Source organism: Girardinichthys multiradiatus, chromosome 4 (genome assembly GCF_021462225.1).
Source record: "Girardinichthys multiradiatus isolate DD_20200921_A chromosome 4, DD_fGirMul_XY1, whole genome shotgun sequence".
Lineage (NCBI taxonomy): Eukaryota > Metazoa > Chordata > Actinopteri > Cyprinodontiformes > Goodeidae > Girardinichthys > Girardinichthys multiradiatus.
This window is the reverse complement of record NC_061797.1, coordinates 30,124,460-30,141,500: the sequence shown is the minus strand read 5'-3', so window position 1 is coordinate 30,141,500 and position 17,041 is coordinate 30,124,460. Positions and strand designations below refer to the sequence as shown.

At 40.9% G+C, this 17,041-nt stretch overlaps 2 protein-coding genes across 4 annotated transcripts; both read right to left on the bottom strand.

The window, feature by feature from the left end:
* Nucleotides 1-4,734, bottom strand: pdcd5 (programmed cell death 5). The gene is made up of 6 exons (XM_047362782.1): nucleotides 4,541-4,734; nucleotides 1,987-2,027; nucleotides 1,146-1,207; nucleotides 838-929; nucleotides 694-765; nucleotides 1-603 (listed from the first exon to the last, which is right to left on the bottom strand). Exons 1-6 carry the CDS (start codon nucleotides 4,604-4,606, stop codon nucleotides 556-558), a joined length of 381 nt encoding a protein of 126 aa, XP_047218738.1. The 5' UTR covers nucleotides 4,607-4,734; the 3' UTR covers nucleotides 1-555.
* A 2,295-nt stretch (nucleotides 4,735-7,029) lies between these two features.
* On the bottom strand, nucleotides 7,030-15,879 carry LOC124867104 (5-hydroxyisourate hydrolase-like). 3 transcript variants are annotated; one of them, XM_047363369.1, is made up of 5 exons: nucleotides 15,870-15,879; nucleotides 15,595-15,722; nucleotides 8,012-8,151; nucleotides 7,773-7,908; nucleotides 7,030-7,659 (listed from the first exon to the last, which is right to left on the bottom strand). In XM_047363369.1, the coding sequence occupies exons 2-5, from the start codon at nucleotides 15,601-15,603 to the stop codon at nucleotides 7,570-7,572; spliced, it is 375 nt and encodes a 124-aa protein (XP_047219325.1). In that variant the 5' UTR covers nucleotides 15,604-15,722; nucleotides 15,870-15,879; the 3' UTR covers nucleotides 7,030-7,569. The 3 variants fall into 3 exon arrangements, with proteins under 3 accessions (XP_047219325.1, XP_047219324.1, XP_047219326.1); XM_047363368.1 differs by lacking the exons at nucleotides 15,595-15,722; nucleotides 15,870-15,879 and adding an exon at nucleotides 8,652-11,106; XM_047363370.1 differs by lacking the exons at nucleotides 15,595-15,722; nucleotides 15,870-15,879 and adding an exon at nucleotides 8,524-8,541.
* Between the last annotated feature and the right edge of the window lie 1,162 nt (nucleotides 15,880-17,041).

Genomic DNA, 17,041 nt, shown 5'->3' with positions numbered 1-17,041 from the left:
TTTAAGGCTTTTTTAATATTTTTAATGAAAATTTTTGAAATATAAGTCAGCAACAAGGAAACTATGTAAGAGCAATTCAAAGCTAACATGATGTTGGATCTGAATAAAAAAAAAACAATATTGATTGCAGAACCGTTCAGATAAAATGAATTGACTGAATGAAGTATGCAATATGTTTTATGTGCAAAACAGACTTTAACCATGAGTAGGGGAACAAAGAAAGGAACTGTTGTGAAGAGGAGTCGAACACTGCAATCAGCTATCATGGGTACAACACAAGCTGTACAAACATGTAGCAACTCGAGTGAGAGGAGACTGCAAAAGAAAACTTCTTTGTACACTATGTGCTGTTTTTAAACCACTCTCTTCACAGCAAAACATTAATCTAACGTCCTTGTTTTTCTTTTTTGGTGACTCCATTCCAAGCACACAGAGAAGGTAGCATGGCATCCCAGGAATTTGATAAGAACGCACAAGTCAGAGATCCTCGCAGAGTCCCAACAATGCATATCACCTCCTGGATTTTTCGCCTCATTCCAGGGATTCTGCCTAAATTCAGTAATCATCCTCGTCGTCTGAGTCCATCACCCTCTGCCTGTTGAACTGCCAGCCAGGCACAAAGCAAAGGAGATGGGTGAGGCTGGTGAGACCCAAAACTGAATCAATCACATAAGATATTTCAGAGAAACTTACTGTAACTGTGGTCTTTTTCTCCGTTTGCTGACTGACTTTTTCTAGGATCTCAATTAAGCCCGACTCAGAAATCTGTTGAAAGAGAAAAGTTTGCTCATTATTCTCCCATGGAGCCGACAAAGCATACAGTTTGATGTAGTTTACCTTTCCTCCCAGCTTTCCAAATTGGGCCATCTGAATGAGATAGTTTTCAACAGCATTTGCCTTCTCCGGCTTCACCAATGCAAGATTGCTTACTGGGAATAAATAAATAAATAAATAAATAAATAAAAAATATAAATATATATATATATGTGATATATATATAAGATATATATATATATATATTTTTTTTTGTTTTGTTTTATTTTATTTTTTTATATATGCAAAAAAAAAAGAAAAAAGGTTTGCTTTAAAAGGAATGTCTCCGCATAATATTCATTCATTTAACAGCAAAATCTATGTGCACTCACATCTTGCTCGAGCAGCCTGGTTCAGGACTTGAGCCAATATAGAGTTCCTCATCTCTGTTTCTCTGAATACAAAAAACAACAACACATTACCACATTGGTTCATCTGAACTCAGGTGGCCAAAAACAACATGGAAATTGTTTTATTTACGCATAAATACATCAGAACACCCACTCAGACACCCCCCTGCAATGAAAAATATTATCCAGGGTTTAGAATGACCACATACCAGTTTATATTAGAATTTTCATGCCTGAATATTCACAGTCTTTAGATAAATTGAGAAATGCTGGAACACGGAACGTCCAGATCAAGATTTTCTTTTGGCTCTGTGGTTACCCAAATTTTAACCTGACACTTTACAATTTTACCAGGAAAGTTCTGCACCCCGCATACACGAGGTACAATAAAGTTATTAAAAACAATGTTAAGTTTATGCCTGACACCTTAGTAGTTTTAAAGTGCAGTAAATAAAACTCATGTTCTTCAGGTTGGTTCTTCAGGCTTATTTTTAGCCGAGTGTTTGGCTTTTACCTCACAAATTAAACTGATGGTATGAAATGCTGCCTTATCACTATTACTGTGAGAAATATCAAAGTTGCAAAAGTCTCACATGCATACTGAACCGCTCCCATCTTCTGTTGTAAAGCAGTTCTATACTGTAGATATGTTCGACTAATCCATTGTTGTAGTTTTTTTATGCTGAACGGTTTGCCTGCTGCTTTGATCAGGACCACAACCCAATACTTAACTGTCCCGTATGTCAGGAAGGGTCAGTACAGCTAAATAAAAGAAGATTCAATCATCTTAGCTTCATGATTTTAAATATTCCTGACACCTTACCGTTGTTTAGCTTCTTCACCCTGCTGATTGTTTGAAGCATCCTGAAAACAGACAACACAGCAAAGTCAGTTTTTCTTTATTGATTCCGCACTGAAATTACAGAACACAGCCACTATGTGTTAATATAAGGGTTCTGCTCTTGGTTGGAATAAATATGTGCAAATAAAAGAAAAAGAAAATGTGAGGCATTTGTGTAAAGTCTGACAGAAAATTAAGATTACTCCCTTTTGATGCATCAAAGCATCCATCCTTAAACTTTATCTAATTTTTAACACAAAAAAAGACAAATTGCATCAAGAAACATGGTTCTTGGTGATTAATTAAGGAAATTAAACAAACTGAGCTTTCAGTTTTGATGCAATTAATAAACATGGGAAAAAGGAAGGATGTCTTTTATATTTGATGTGCAGATAATCAGTCTGAGGCGATTAAAGGAAAACTGGTCAATTTTAGTAATGATTGATGCACCTCCCATTTACAACCATATACCTTTAATGTGAATAAGAAAAAACAAAAATACCGGTCACAAAATTATCTAGCTGACATCGTCTTTCTATAATATTTAATACAGTGATATATATACAGGGGTTGAACAATGAAACTGAAACACCTGGTTTTAGACCTCAATAATTTATTAGTGTGGTGTAGGGCCTCCTTTTGCGGCCAATACAGCGTCAATTTGTCTTGGGAATGACATATACAAGTCCTGCACAGTGGTCAGAGGGATTTTAAGCCATTCTTCTTGCAGGATAGTGGCCAGGTCACTATGTGATCCTGGTGGAGGAAAACGTTTCCTGACTCGCTCCTCCAAAACACCCCAAAGTGGCTCAATAATATTTAGATCTGGTGACTGTGCAGGCCATGGGAGATGTTCAACTTCACTTTCATGTTCATCAAACCAATCTTTCACCAGTCTTGCTGTGTGTATTGGTGCATTGTCATCCTGATACACGGCACCACCTTCAGGATACAATGTTTGAACCATTGGATGCACATGGTCCTCAAGAATGGTTCGGTAGTCCTTGGCAGTGACGTGTCCATCTAGCACAAGTATTGGGCCAAGGGAATGCCATGATATGGCAGCCCAAACCATCACTGATCCACCCCCATGCTTCACTCTGGGCATGCAACAATCTGGGTGGTATGCTTCTTTGGGGCTTCTCCACACCGTAACTCTCCCGGATGTGGGGAAAACAGTAAAGGTGGACTCATCAGAGAACAATACATGTTTCACATTGTCCACAGCCCAAGATTTGCGCTCCTTGCACCATTGAAACCGACGTTTGGCATTGGCATGAGTGACCAAAGGTTTGGCTATAGCAGCCTGGCCGTGTATATTGACCCTGTGGAGCTCCTGACGGACAGTTCTGGTGGAAACAGGAGAGTTGAGGTGCACGTTTAATTCTGCCGTGATTTGGGAAGCCGTGGTTTTATGTTTTTTGGATACAATCCGGGTTAGCACCCAAACATCCCTTTCAGACAGCTTCCTCTTGCGTCCACAGTTAATCCTGTTGGATGTGGTTCGTCCTTCTTGGTGGTATGCTGACATTACCCTGGATACCGTGGCTCTTGATACATCACAAAGACTTGCTGTCTTGGTCACAGATGCGCCAGCAAGACGTGCACCAACAATTTGTCCTCTTTTGAACTCTGGTATGTCACTCATAATGTTGTGTGCATTTCAATATTTTGAGCAAAACTGTGCTCTTACCCTGCTAATTGAACCTTCATACTCTGCTCTTACTGGTGCAATGTGCAATAAATGAAGACTGGCTACCAGGCTGGTCCAATTTAGCCATGAAACCTCCCACACTAAAATGACACGTGTTTCAGTTTCATTGTCCAACCCCTGTATATTTATGTATTAATCATGTACACTGTGATCCCATAATCAAGACCTTAATAAAATCAAACCAAACTCAACTTTTAGATGTATAAAATATTTCTTGAGGGTTTACCATAAATAAAATACAAGAATGTAAATATATTTGAAAGAAGAAAGCTTATTCCAGTAGATTTTATCCTGATTAGGTACTCAGCTAACCAAATATTAAAACAAACCGTGACATAATATTCTCAATAACTATATTTAATGTGAGTTTGCTTGATTTAACCGGAAAGTCTGGCTTATAACTTTAAATATTTAAGACGTGTGCCAATTTATCAATAAATATCTAAGTGAGCACTTGGCCAACCGTAATCCAGCATTTAAAGATCAGCATGGTATATACAGTGTTTAATTAAACGGGAAAAAGGCGTTCAGTTTTATTGACGTTGCAGTTTTGTTGGGGAGAGGGATACGCTGACAACACAAAGCTAGCACTGACATGTTTGCTGTCCATCTGATTCACCCAACCACGGGTGGAAATGTATACATATTATTTAATCTACGTTTTGATATTATGCCATTCTGTAGTTTATATTCCCAGCTTCAAATAACTAGGATGGGTTTCAGTGTTTAGTGCAGCTACATTGTTAGCACTAAGGTGGCTGAATCCAGCACCTCCTTATAAGGCGGCCTCCAACACGTTTCCAGCTCCTGTTGAGTCCTTACCCCGTGCTTCGCCTGCAGTTCCGCCATCCTCTGCCGCCTTATCGCCTCCAATTCTTCGTCTGCCATTGTTGTTTATAGTAACGCAGACCTTCAGATATAAAATAGGATAAGATATTGTTTCCGAGATGCACACTTGACTCCGAGCAGAGGCAAGGCCCTACCTAGCACAGGACAGGGTAATCGAGAACAGAGAGAAATGATCCTGCGTTTAGGGGAAAGCAATGGAACACGGAGGATCGATAAGGCTGCTGTACAGACTTTACGATAAACTCTGGCTAATTTCACTTGCCATGCATTTTTTTTGTTGTTGTTGAAAATGAATATATAATCAAGATAAAACCTTAAAACATGTTAACACACATGCTCCTGACTGGAAAAGTCAGATTGTAACAAACTGTTATAAAACCACATACTCTGGACACATTACAATAAGACGATTTTCAGGTCGCAACAACGTTACCTGAAGAGCTGCAGCATTGCCCTAGTGCATTACTTTTGCTGAAAATAATCGCCAGGCGGATAAACTGTTAATGATCTTAGTGGGGTTCATCATAGTTAAACTCAGACTCACACATAAAGTCCCTGCTACTCTGTCAAAAATCAACTTCCTCCATAGTGTTTGCTAATACCAGCTGATAAGCTCAGTTGTTGTGACCCAGACACACACCAACACGTTATTGTTTTTAGTAAACTTTTATTAAAAATTTAATTGTGCAGTGAAAATAAACATTTTATTACTTACCTAAGCTTTAATTGCCGGTGTAAGAAAAAAAAAAAAAAACACTGGATTGTAACTTTAAAGTTGCACATATCTATTAAATATTGAATTGCATTTGGAAAGCTAGTAAAGGATAGCAGAGGTTTTCTGCAATGTTGGAGGAACCCAATTTCTGCAGAAACCTCACTGCCTTTTGCACTTTAGAGAAAGGCCTGTGTAGCAGATACAGAATCATCATCCTCCACACCCACCTTTGGATGCTAAGCAGATTGCAGTGAATTCAGAGCAAAGAAAACTTTAAAAAAAAAAATTGAAGATTTGAGATCAAAGCAATCTGCATGAAATCTCCTGTCATTTTTGACTAACATGAGACATGTAGTCCCTCTGATTCTCAATTTTGACTCAAGATATTAGTTGCTTTGGTTGCCAGTTCAACAAAGAAGTTTTTAATGGCCATTGAACAAACTGTCTGAGCTTGCTACCTTTCTGGCCTGGAGTCAGCTCTCTGATCACCTGGTCGTTAGTGACAGTGGGGGATGGAGGTGAAAGTCATGTCTGTGCAGATGAGGTAAGAAGCTGAGGTCTAAAGTGGCTTGGTTTATTTAGCTAAACCTAGTAAATTAACGTTTATCTAAATTTACTATGTCGTACTGTTTTCTACCTTGCAGCCTGTTTTCTACCTTGCAGCCTGGTTTTCATGTTTCCCCAGTTATTTCATGTTATTGCCCTAAAGTTGTACCTGTTTTTTAGTTTCTGTTTAACATTTTTTCTCTACTTCTTTTGGGCATTCCTTACAGTCACATTTGAAGCAATTTGTTGCAAACCTACAACAGAATTGATGATCAAAAAAAAGAATCGAGGTGTTACAATGGCCCAGTGACACGTCCATGCGTCACCCTAAGTATAATGGAGTTGTTAAAAGATGGGCTTGTAATAAAATCATTGTAGAGACAACTGTTTGTCATATCCATATACTATAACACTAGAGTTAGAGGATGTTTTTAACTTGTGTATATGGAAATATCAAATTGTGACATAAATCAGATCAACATTTCAAATTTAAGGTTTGACTCATTAAAAATACAATAAAGAATTCTATATAATAATAATAAGAATGGCAATAAAAATAATCATAATAATACAGATCTTAAATCTGTTTTTAAAGACCATTGCAATGAACTTTCAAAGTTGCATTTGGTAATGAAATCTTATTTTAAAACAATAAGTCAATAAATAGGGCTGCACGGTGGCACAGTTGGTAGCATTGTTGCCTTGCAGCAAGAAGGTCCTGGGTTCAATTCCCAGCCAGGGGTCTTTCTGCATGGAGTTTGCATGTTCTCCCCATGCATGCATGGGTTCTCACCGGGTACTCCAGCTTCCTCCCAAAGACATGCCTGTTAGGTTAATTGGTCTCTCTAAATTGCCCTTAGGTGTGTGAATGAGTGTTTGTGTGTTGCACTGCGATGGACTGGCAACCTGTCCAGGGTGTACCCTGCCTCTCACCCATAGACTGCTGGAGATGGGCACCAGCTCCCCTGTGACCCACTATGGAATAAGTGGTAGAAAATGACTGACTGACTGAAGTCAATAAAGAAAAGAAAAAAGAAATTCATACAAACTACTGTGAAAGTTTTAGATTATCTGATTTGAACATGTACATGAAGGCATGTACTGTATATGGAAAATCATTTTGTTTTGTTTTAGTCAATAAACTACAGACATTTCTATATCACAATAAAAACACTTTAATTTCAAGAGTTTATTTGCAGATTATGATAAAATGGTTAATAACAAAACTACAATGCTTGCAGTGTTACCTCAAATGCTGCATAGAAAGCAATGTATTAATCTTTACACTACGCCACACTAAAGTTTATGAATGGCAACAATGTATTTTCATTGTGAAGAAATCGTCTAAAGTAAACATGGGGCCATATGTTACATTATATATATATATATATTATATATCCACATGAAAATGATAAATAATTAACAATGTCAATTATCATTTACATTGCAAATTAATTATAAAATGTTAATAATACAGTAGAATAAATATCAAAGTTAAACACCAACAGAACTCACACTGTTGTATTTTACACCAGTATGAGTAAATATGCAGTATATTTTAATGATAATACATAAAGCTATCCATTTTATTGTATTATGCTAACTTTTTGGAAAAAACAAAACAAAAATTTCTTTTGTCACTGAATGCCGCCATGAGCGTCCTTGGTGGATGAGCCAGTGCTGTATATTAGTCAGGCAGTGATAAATTAATTGAAGATTCCAAGTTAGCCACAGATGCTCTCTAGCTCCCCCTGTACGTGCTGTAGGAGAAACGACTCACAAGCAGCGGCACATGATACCTCTGACCCAGGTCAGATATAGTGAAAACTATCTGCGGGGGAAAGGCAGAAATAAGATCGTTACTTACAGCTTTGTTAGTGAGGTTACAAATATTCATATCTATAAGGAGGACCTCTGATTAAGCTATGGTTGGGCTTTCTTCACCTCCACGTAGGGATAGAAGGAGGTCTGTCCCATACTGGCCCAGTACTGACCAGTCTCAAAGTGCAACTTGTACACACCAGGTTTAAACTGCTCTTGTGTGATCAGCCCTGGACATCGCTCATCGCCGTTAGTTGTCCTGTTGAGAAAGTATAAATTTTAGGATGTATGAATAAAGACAAATTTTCTTCATCATGACTCCTGAAGTAATAGTACTTGTAGACCTATATAAAGGATATTACCCAGTGGTTATTCGATGCCAAACAGTGGTTAAGGGTTGTTGTTGATAAAGCCTGAGGGTCATGTTTGATCCTGGGACACCCAGTGCAGTGTTCAGCACATGCGTGGTGAGAGGACTAGGTGAGGGTGACATGGCTATGATCTACAGAAACAGAAAACAAGACTTACTGCTTATCTGTTTTAGTCTAGTTTAATTATGTTCAGATGTAACGCTGAAACAAAATCCAAGAATCATGTGGCTTACCAAAAGAAATTATCTTTGGCAATCCATGTGCTCAAAAGGAACAAAAATGTAACCAAAGTGTCTTCAAAGCCTAACCTTAACCCTAACCCTTCAAATATTAACGAGAGGAAACGAGAAACATGTAGCAGTTGAGAGACCAGACTTTAAGTAATAGATGCTGGCACAGATTGGATGCCATTAATTTGAAATAATTAATAAATTAAAAGTTTTGTTTTTGTTGAAGGAATGTAAAACATTAAGTATAAATTGAGTTAAAAGCTTTCTGTTTACCTTTCTGTCAGAGAGAATGTGACTTATTTTAGTCTAAGTTATTTTAGTCTAAGTGGTCTAAGTGGTCACTTAGACCACTTAGACTACTAAGTGGTCTAAGTGAGACCACTTAGTAGGGTCAGACTTACAGAGAGCGCGACGTTTGGTCTCCACTTCCTGATTTGCCCTTTCGGTCTGTCCATCGGACTGCGGATGAAATCTGGAGGATAAACTAATGGAATTCCCCAGCATGGAGCAGAATTCCTTCCAGAAAAGGGAAACAAACTGTAGTCCTCTGTCGGATACTATGTCCTTAGGCAACCCATGGAGGCGGAAGACCTCCTGTGCCCCCATCTCCTTAGCTGAGGGCAACTTCTTGAGGGGAATAAGATGGACCACCTTGGAAAATATTTCAACGACAGTTAGCAGGACAGTGAAACCATTAGAGATAGGCAAACGTGTCACATAATCAATGGCGATGTGAGACCAGGGACGAGATGGGATCAACAAAGGCAATAACAACCCAGTGGTTGGGTGGCGTGACGACTTGGCCTGGCAGCATTGGGAACAGGCGGTGACGTAATCCATGACGTCTTTGGTCAGAGAAGGCCACCAGAACTGGGCCAGGACCAGTCGAAGCATCCTGCTGATTCCGGGGTGACAAACAAGACGAGAATTATGGCGGAACTCTAGTACCTTAGGTACGAGGCGCTCCGGGACAAAACACCGGTCCCGGGACAAAACAAGATCCCTGGCAGCATCCCTGACCTCTCCTTCCAACTCCAACCTAGTTATGGACAGCCTGACGGACTCCGGGAGAATAAACTCATCCTCACCATTGGTCACAGATTCAGAGGGCTCCTGCATCCTGGACAAGGCATCTGGTTTGCCGTTCTTGGTTCCGGGCCTGAAAGACAGTGTGAAGTTAAACCGTCCGAAAAATAGAGCCCACCTGGCCTGCCGGGGGTTAAGGCGCTTTGCAGACTTCAGGTACTCCAGATTCTTATGGTCCTTCCAGATGAGAAATGGTTCCTTGGCCCCCTCCAGCCAATGCCTCCACTCCTCTAGGGCCATCTTGACAGCCAGGAGTTCTCAATCCCCACATCATAATTGCGCTCCGCCTGAGATAAGCACAAGGGTGAACACAACCTTCAGGACTCCTCTGGCTTAGGACAGCACCGATCGCCATGCTAGAGGCATCAACCTCTACAATAAATTGTCTCTCGGGGTCGGGGGACCGCAGAACTGGAGCAGAAGTAAACATGGTCTTGAGCTTGATAAAGGCTTTCTCGGCCACCTCGTTCCAGACAAATCTTACTTTGGAAGACATGAGGGCATTGAGAGGGGCTGCAACCTGGCTATAGTTCCGAATAAAGCGGCGGTAGAAATGTGCAAACCCCAGAAATCTCTGCAATTGCTTGTGGTCTGTAGGAGAGGGCCATTCCACAACAGCCTTTGCCTTGGAGGGATCCACGAGTACTTTGTTGAGGGAGATGATGAATCCGAGATACGAAGTAGTGGTGGTGTGAAATTCACACTTCTCCGCTTTGACAAACAGATGGATTTGTAGAAGGCGGAGGAGAACGGCTCGAACATGACTCCTATGGGTGTCTAAATCTTGGGAGTAGATCAAGATGTCATCAAGGTAAACGAATAGAAATTGCCCTACCATGTCCCTCAGAACATCATTCACCAAAGACTGGAAAACAGCTGGAGCATTGGTCAAACCAAAAGGCATGACTCGGTACTCATAATGACCAGTGGGGGTGTTAAAAGCAGTCTTCCATTCATCTCCCTCCTTAATACGGATTAAATGGTAAGCATTTCTTAAATTCAATTTGGTGAAAATCTTGGCTCCTTGTATGTGGTCAAAGGCAGAATTTATGAGAGGGAGGGTGTAACGATTCTTGACCGTGATGTCATTTAAGCCCCTGTAGTCAATACAAGGTCTTAAAGACCCGTCCTTTTTCCCCACAAAAAAGAAAACAGCCCCGGCTGGAGATGAAGAAGGTAGAATAATCCCAGCTTTGAGGGACTCCTCCACACAATTCTTCATGGCCTGTTGCTCTGGTCCAGACAAAGAATAGAGACGTCCTCTAGGGGGACACGTGCCAGGAAGGAGCTCGATGGAACAATCATAGGGCCTGCGAGGTGGGAGTGCAGTGGCCCAAGACTTGTTAAAAACCTCCCTCAGAGCATGATATTCAGGAGGCACTTTGGACAAGTCTGGATACGTTTCCTCTATGGCGTTATCAGGGATGACGTCAGTACTGGCTGAGAACAAACAGGTGGCGGAGCAGGTCCTAGCCCAGCCCAAAATTTCGTTGGCCTGCCAATCAATATGGGGGTTGTGTTTTTTGAGCCACGAGGCTCCTGGAACAATGGGTAATTTAGGAGAGTTAATAACCATGAATGAGACCTCCTCCTGATGATTGCCACCTAGTGTCAGGTTAATCCTTTCCGTCAACAAATGGGAACTGTTCATGCTGTGTCCATCCAGAGCCTGAACATTATGGGTGTCAGACGTATGGAAGAGTCGTATGCCATGGCCTTTGGCAAAAGATTCATCCATGAACTTTGTGTCGTCTCCTGAGTCAATAGACACCGTCACCTGATGAGAAATGGAGGAAATCACAATATTAACGGGAAGAAAAATGAGGAGACAGACATCAGACTGCGGCTCAGTAGAGTTCTCCTCACCTCTACTGAGCCTGGGCTTTTAAGGGGCACTTTGAGGCAAGGTGGCCCTGATCCCCACGGTAGAAACACAAGTTGAACTGTCTCCGGCGAGAACGCTCCTCCATTGAGATTTTTGTCCTCCCCAATTGCATGGGTTCAGGATCGGGAGTGTTTACAGTAGGGGAAGAACGATTCATGGTCTCGGGACGGGGAACAGAACAGCAGGCTGAAGAGGACCTAGCCTCTCCCTTCTTCTCTCACTTAGCCGGAGGTCGATACGAGTGGCCATGTCTTCGAGTTCAGGAAGGGAGGTAGGATAATCTCGGGTAGCCAACTCGTCCTTAATATTTTCATTTAACCCCTGCATGAAAGCATCCATCTGAGCTTGCTAATTCCAGCAACTGTCAGCTGCCAATAAATGAAAATCAATGATGTAAGATGTTACACTTCTGTCTCCCTGCTTAATGGAAAGCAAGCCCCTGGCGGCCTCACGGCTGGGGAGAACGGGGTCAAACACCCTGACGAACTCCTTGGAGAAAGCAGCGTAGGAAGCACAGGTGACAGAACCATTCTGCCACTCCGCTGTGCCCCACTGTTTTGCCTTGCCGGACAGTAGAGAAATCACATCTGCCACCCTGGAGCGCTCAGTAGGGAACGAGGATGGCTGTAGTTCAAAGTGAATCTCACACTGTGTTAAGAAGGCTCGACATTTAGGACAATTAGAGTCTCCTTAAATAGCTCAGGAGGAGTCAGTCAGGGTTCTTTAACCATGGCAGGAAGGACAGGAGCACTAACGGGGGCTGGCTGTGACAGCGCTTGAGTAGAAGCAGGAGTCATGGTGCGTAGCATGGTGATGATCTCATTCTTGCCGGAATCAAGACGGGCAATGGGGTGATCTACACTAGCGTGTCACTGTTGTGCTGTCGATGGGTCCATTTTTTGGTCAGATTTTTCTATTAAGACCAGGACCGAGGACCCAAAATTTCAGCCAGACACAAGGTAAAAGTTAAAAGATTTATTTTGGTCTTGGAAACAGATGCACCGGTAACCACCAATCAGCTTCCAGGAATCACTAGGGCCAGAGAAGTGAGTTAGAGGCTTAGTAAGACTCTGATTAACGTGAGAGTCAGAAAAGCCACTAACCTTCTCGGATTTTGTGTGAGAACGGGGACCAGGAAGTGGCTCCTCAGTGGGAAGGTGGTTAATCTGGAAACGATCGAGAATGTCCGTGCAGGGGCGCCCAGCTGACTGATGTCGAATTGCCAACTGATCCAAAATCACCAGCTGGTAAGTAGAAGCTAAAGTGAGAGCTGGGAGAGCTGCGACAAGCCACTTGACAGGGGATAGGGCGGAAACAGGGGAGAGAGGAGAGGCAGGCAAGCTGAGGCAGACAGATCCAAAGACTGGGCAAAGGCATAAAGCCAGGGGCAGAAACAGAGTCAAAATTCAAGGCTAGAGACGTCCGAAAAAGGATCAGGCAGGAGGGAGAAATCCGTGAAACAAGACGAGGTCAGGAAACGTGATCAGGCAGGTAGAAACGCTGGATATTTACTCACTGTGGAAGTTTTCAAAAATCTGGCACTGTCTGCCTGCCAGAAGCTGAATATAACTGCTGCCGCACCGGCATGACTTTGATTGTGCTGCAGTGCAGCGGCACACAGGTGAAGCAGATGAGCCGATTGCTGACAGAAGGGAGAGGGGAAAGCAGGCAGACAGGCCAGAATCATAACAGTTTTATGTTTTTTGCTTGGACTTTCAGGTCCTTGTCCACTCTCCGACTACACATCAACACAGTCTCCTCTACAGAGGTAGCAGTCACTGTTCCACAAAAGCCCATTGTTAATAGTTCTCTCTTTTTTCTTATGTTTCTTCGTCTTGCTATGATGTGGTCATAATAGTGTCGGCTTCCATTTCTCAATCGAGACGCTGACCTATTATTTTCGTAAACAGTGTGTTGCTGTGTGACGTCTACGTTCTCCTTGTGCGCATGCGGCTTACTTTGGGGTCGTGAACCGTTCAGCTTGAAGTCTGTCAGACGCAAAAAACAACCAAAACAAATTGTATTTCAGCAAAAAATCGGAATTGAGCGTTAAGACCTGCAGTGTGATGGTAGCCTAGATACACAGCTGCTGGAGGACAAGTTGTAGCTTTGCTTGCTGCTTTTTCCGGCCTTTTTGTAAAATAAATCAGATTTTATGTCTGTGTTGCAAATCAGCATGATGTTGTATGCTGCTGGTAAAAAATATACAGATTTTAAAAAATACATATGTTTCTGAGATGTTTGGTGCCAAGATGATGTATTATCACACACATATTTAAGGTCAGTCTTCAGACAAATTCCTCTGTGAGGAAAATGCACAAACAGTTTGTGTATTGAGTGTGAATTTACATGCATCAGATACTTTCACATCAACACAGTATGAATGCTACTGAGTAAAGCCTCTTTTCTGTTATTATCATACCTTTTCATTCTTCTCATCTTTTTGTGAATTTGTCTTTTATAATAAAATCACCACACAATGTGATGCATACAAGCATACTCAATATGAAAACACTTTTACTACAGCGACAATAAGTATTTCCACTTTTTTTTTATCTTAACAGTGCAAACAGAAACATATAACAACACAGCATTTAGACAAATATTCATATATTTTTTCTTTAAAAAAGTACCACATAATAAGTCCTAACTTATAATGCAAACAGCTAAACACTTACAGTAAATGAACTGAACTTAGATAGTGCCTTTCCAGTCATACAGACCACTCAAAGCGCTTTACACTAGAGCCACATTCACCCAATCGCACTCACTAACGCTCACACATTCATTTACCAATACGCAGATCGGTAGGCAACTTAAGGTTAAGTGCCTTGCCCAGGGGCACATCGACATATGGCAGTAGGAAGCTAGAATTGAACCCACAACCTTCTGATTGCAAGACAACTACTCTTCCTACTGAGCCACAGTGCCAAATATGTAAGGGAGGTATGCAGTGATGTTTTATGAGGATGGAACACCAACAACAAAAACAATACTAATAATAATAATAATAATGATTATTGTATTATTCAGAAGCTCCTCACAGATATTTCTTTAAAAAGGAACCATTCTCTTTTCATTTTAGGGTTTTGTACCAGGACATAATAAAAAAAGTATGTGGTCTTTAACAAGTTCTAAAATAATGTAAAACTAGAGTGAAGTTTTGTTATTTCATCAAACAAAATTGAAGCCAAAATGGAGAAGTTGTCTGCAAGTAAAATTTTCCTATGCAAGCCATTTTATTTCAGAGGGAAGGTAGCAACCCCAGAGAACTGAAGCAAGATTGTAAAGCTGACCACGGGGTTCAACAATCTTCACCCTGTGGGACATCTGTAAGATTAGGAGCATACAGATGTGGTTTTTAGCCTAGTTCCTATTTCCAAACCATTTGAAAAAACAACAACAACAAAACAAGAAGAAACTAAAAAGCTCCATCTTATACTCTACAGACCCTGGTTAGCTTATTAATTGATAAAATTAATGACAGTACAATAAAAAAAAACTAAATATGTAAGAATTGTTTATTAAAGTTGCCATGAGAAATCATGTTCAAAAAATATATTAGCACAACTTAGGTTTGCCAAGCTGCACCACATGAGCCACAAGATGTCTGGAACAAAAGTCCTTTGGACAAATGTGACCAAAGTAGAAATGTTTGGCCATAATTTAATGCTCTATGTTTGATAAAAACTAAACAGAGCATACAAGTAAAAATACCTTATACTTACTAACATGCACAGTGATGTAGAGTTAATTATTTGGACTTGTTTTGCAGCTAAGGTTCTTGGGCCCATAGCAGTCAGTAAGTCGGCCATGAACTCAACTTCATGACCAAAATGTGAGGCCATCTGTACAACAGCGAAAGCTCGGCCCAAAGTGGGCCATGGAACAAAACATTTATCCCCACACAACATCAAATCTACAACAGGATTACTGAAACACAAAAATCAAGCTGTTACAATGGCTCAAAAGTAAAAACCTGAACCTGATTCAACTGCTGTGGCAGGACCTTAAATGAGCTGCACATAATCAACATCTGCAGACCTCAATGAACTGAAATAAGATTGTAAAGTTGACCAACATTCCTCCTCAAAGATCTGGGAGACTAATAAAGTCATGGAGAACAAACTACTTCAAGGTTGGTGCTGCTAAAGATATTAAATCATGGGGTGTACTTCGTTTTTTTACACAATGCTTTTGCTTCGGCTTAATTTTCGTATAATAGGTAAAACTTCTGAATTTGTTGCTTTTTTGTACATTTAAGGTTAGATTTAAACCATTTCAGAACCTGGTAATAACCAGATATTTTTCATTATATCCTGATGTGTAAAAAAACTGACTTAAAACAAGGTGGATTTTGTATTCACCAATACCATATGCATGACTTCTACTGTGGGTGTTAACTTGTAGGTTTATGTTTATGTTCCTCCATGTTTGGCACTTGATCCACATCTTTCACATTTTCAGTTTCTCCCTCAGGGTCAGAACTGTCACTGCTCATCTGTGACAGATAGGCCAGGAGACAGGGTAGGGAAGGGCAAAACAGAGAGGAGGTTCATTAGCTGCCGGCTCAAAATGACTCAGAAAATGTTTACTAGTAGAGGTTTCACATGCAGTAGAGTTTTGAAAGAATAAAGAATGCACGTACCATGTGGTCGTCATCATCATCAAGCATATTCCGGTCAGGGCTCTCTTCGTAAATCCAGTGACGAGAACTGGGTGGAAAGAGGGAGGAGAGGGAATCCTCTGGACTGTTTGCTGACACTCCGTACGATGAGCTGAGCGAACTGTCCTCTCTTAGGGGAGAATCTGGTAAATGAGACAAGAAAAGGCTCTTTCAGTTTATACAGAAAAATAAAGCATGACTTGCTCCCGAGATTTGAGGAAAGAACAAAGTTGGTAAATACCTTTCTTAAACTGATAGCCAAGACGGCGTAGCGTGTTACCAACGGTGTGCTTGGTGACTGTGGTCCCAGTTGCCATCAGATCATTAACAAGCTCCTCCCGTGTAGTTGTGGGCTGATCCATCACCTTTCTTATGATCATCCTCATCCCTTCAGGCAAGATCTTGCATGGGGCTCCAGACCGAGGGCGATTGACGGTCATTTTATATTTCTTCCATTTTCGAATAATTGCACCAACAGTAGGCACCTTCACACCAAGCTTCTTGCTGATTGTCCTGTAGCCCATTCCAGCTTTGTGCAGATCCACTATCTGGTCCCTGACATCACCTGACAGCTCTTTGGTCTTGCCTATTCTGTCAGAGAGGTTGGAATAGGAGAAACTGATTCTGTGAACAGATGTGCTTTATACATACAGTATAACAAGTTCATATTAGGAGCATCAGTAAATGACGGGTATCAATACATCTTCGTGTGTGTGTTTGAGCTTCAGTGGATTTTAAAAGCAAGAACTGATTTTCTTTCTTCCACACAGTTTCAAAACTAGAGCCTCTTTCAGATAAGTCCTGATGGGCGTTTGAAGTAAGATTCTGTCACTGTACCCTACAGGCCAAACATATGGAAGCATGTTTCTGGCTACAATGCCTTTCTTAAACACCAGTATGCGTTTATAGATTTCGAGATGTATGTATTGTATGATCAGATATTGTTTTCACTAAAATGCATAATTTTCCTGAATTTGCCTCTAGCTTTACATTAATGCTATCTAACCATTGCTGGAAAAAATGTGAACTAAATAAGAAGATCTTAGTTTTTGTAATAAGATTTGCAAGAATCACAACAGTGCAAAATTAAAAACAAAACAAACAAAAAAGATGTAGGCAAGAAAACCCCAGGTGATCATTATAGTACAATGCAT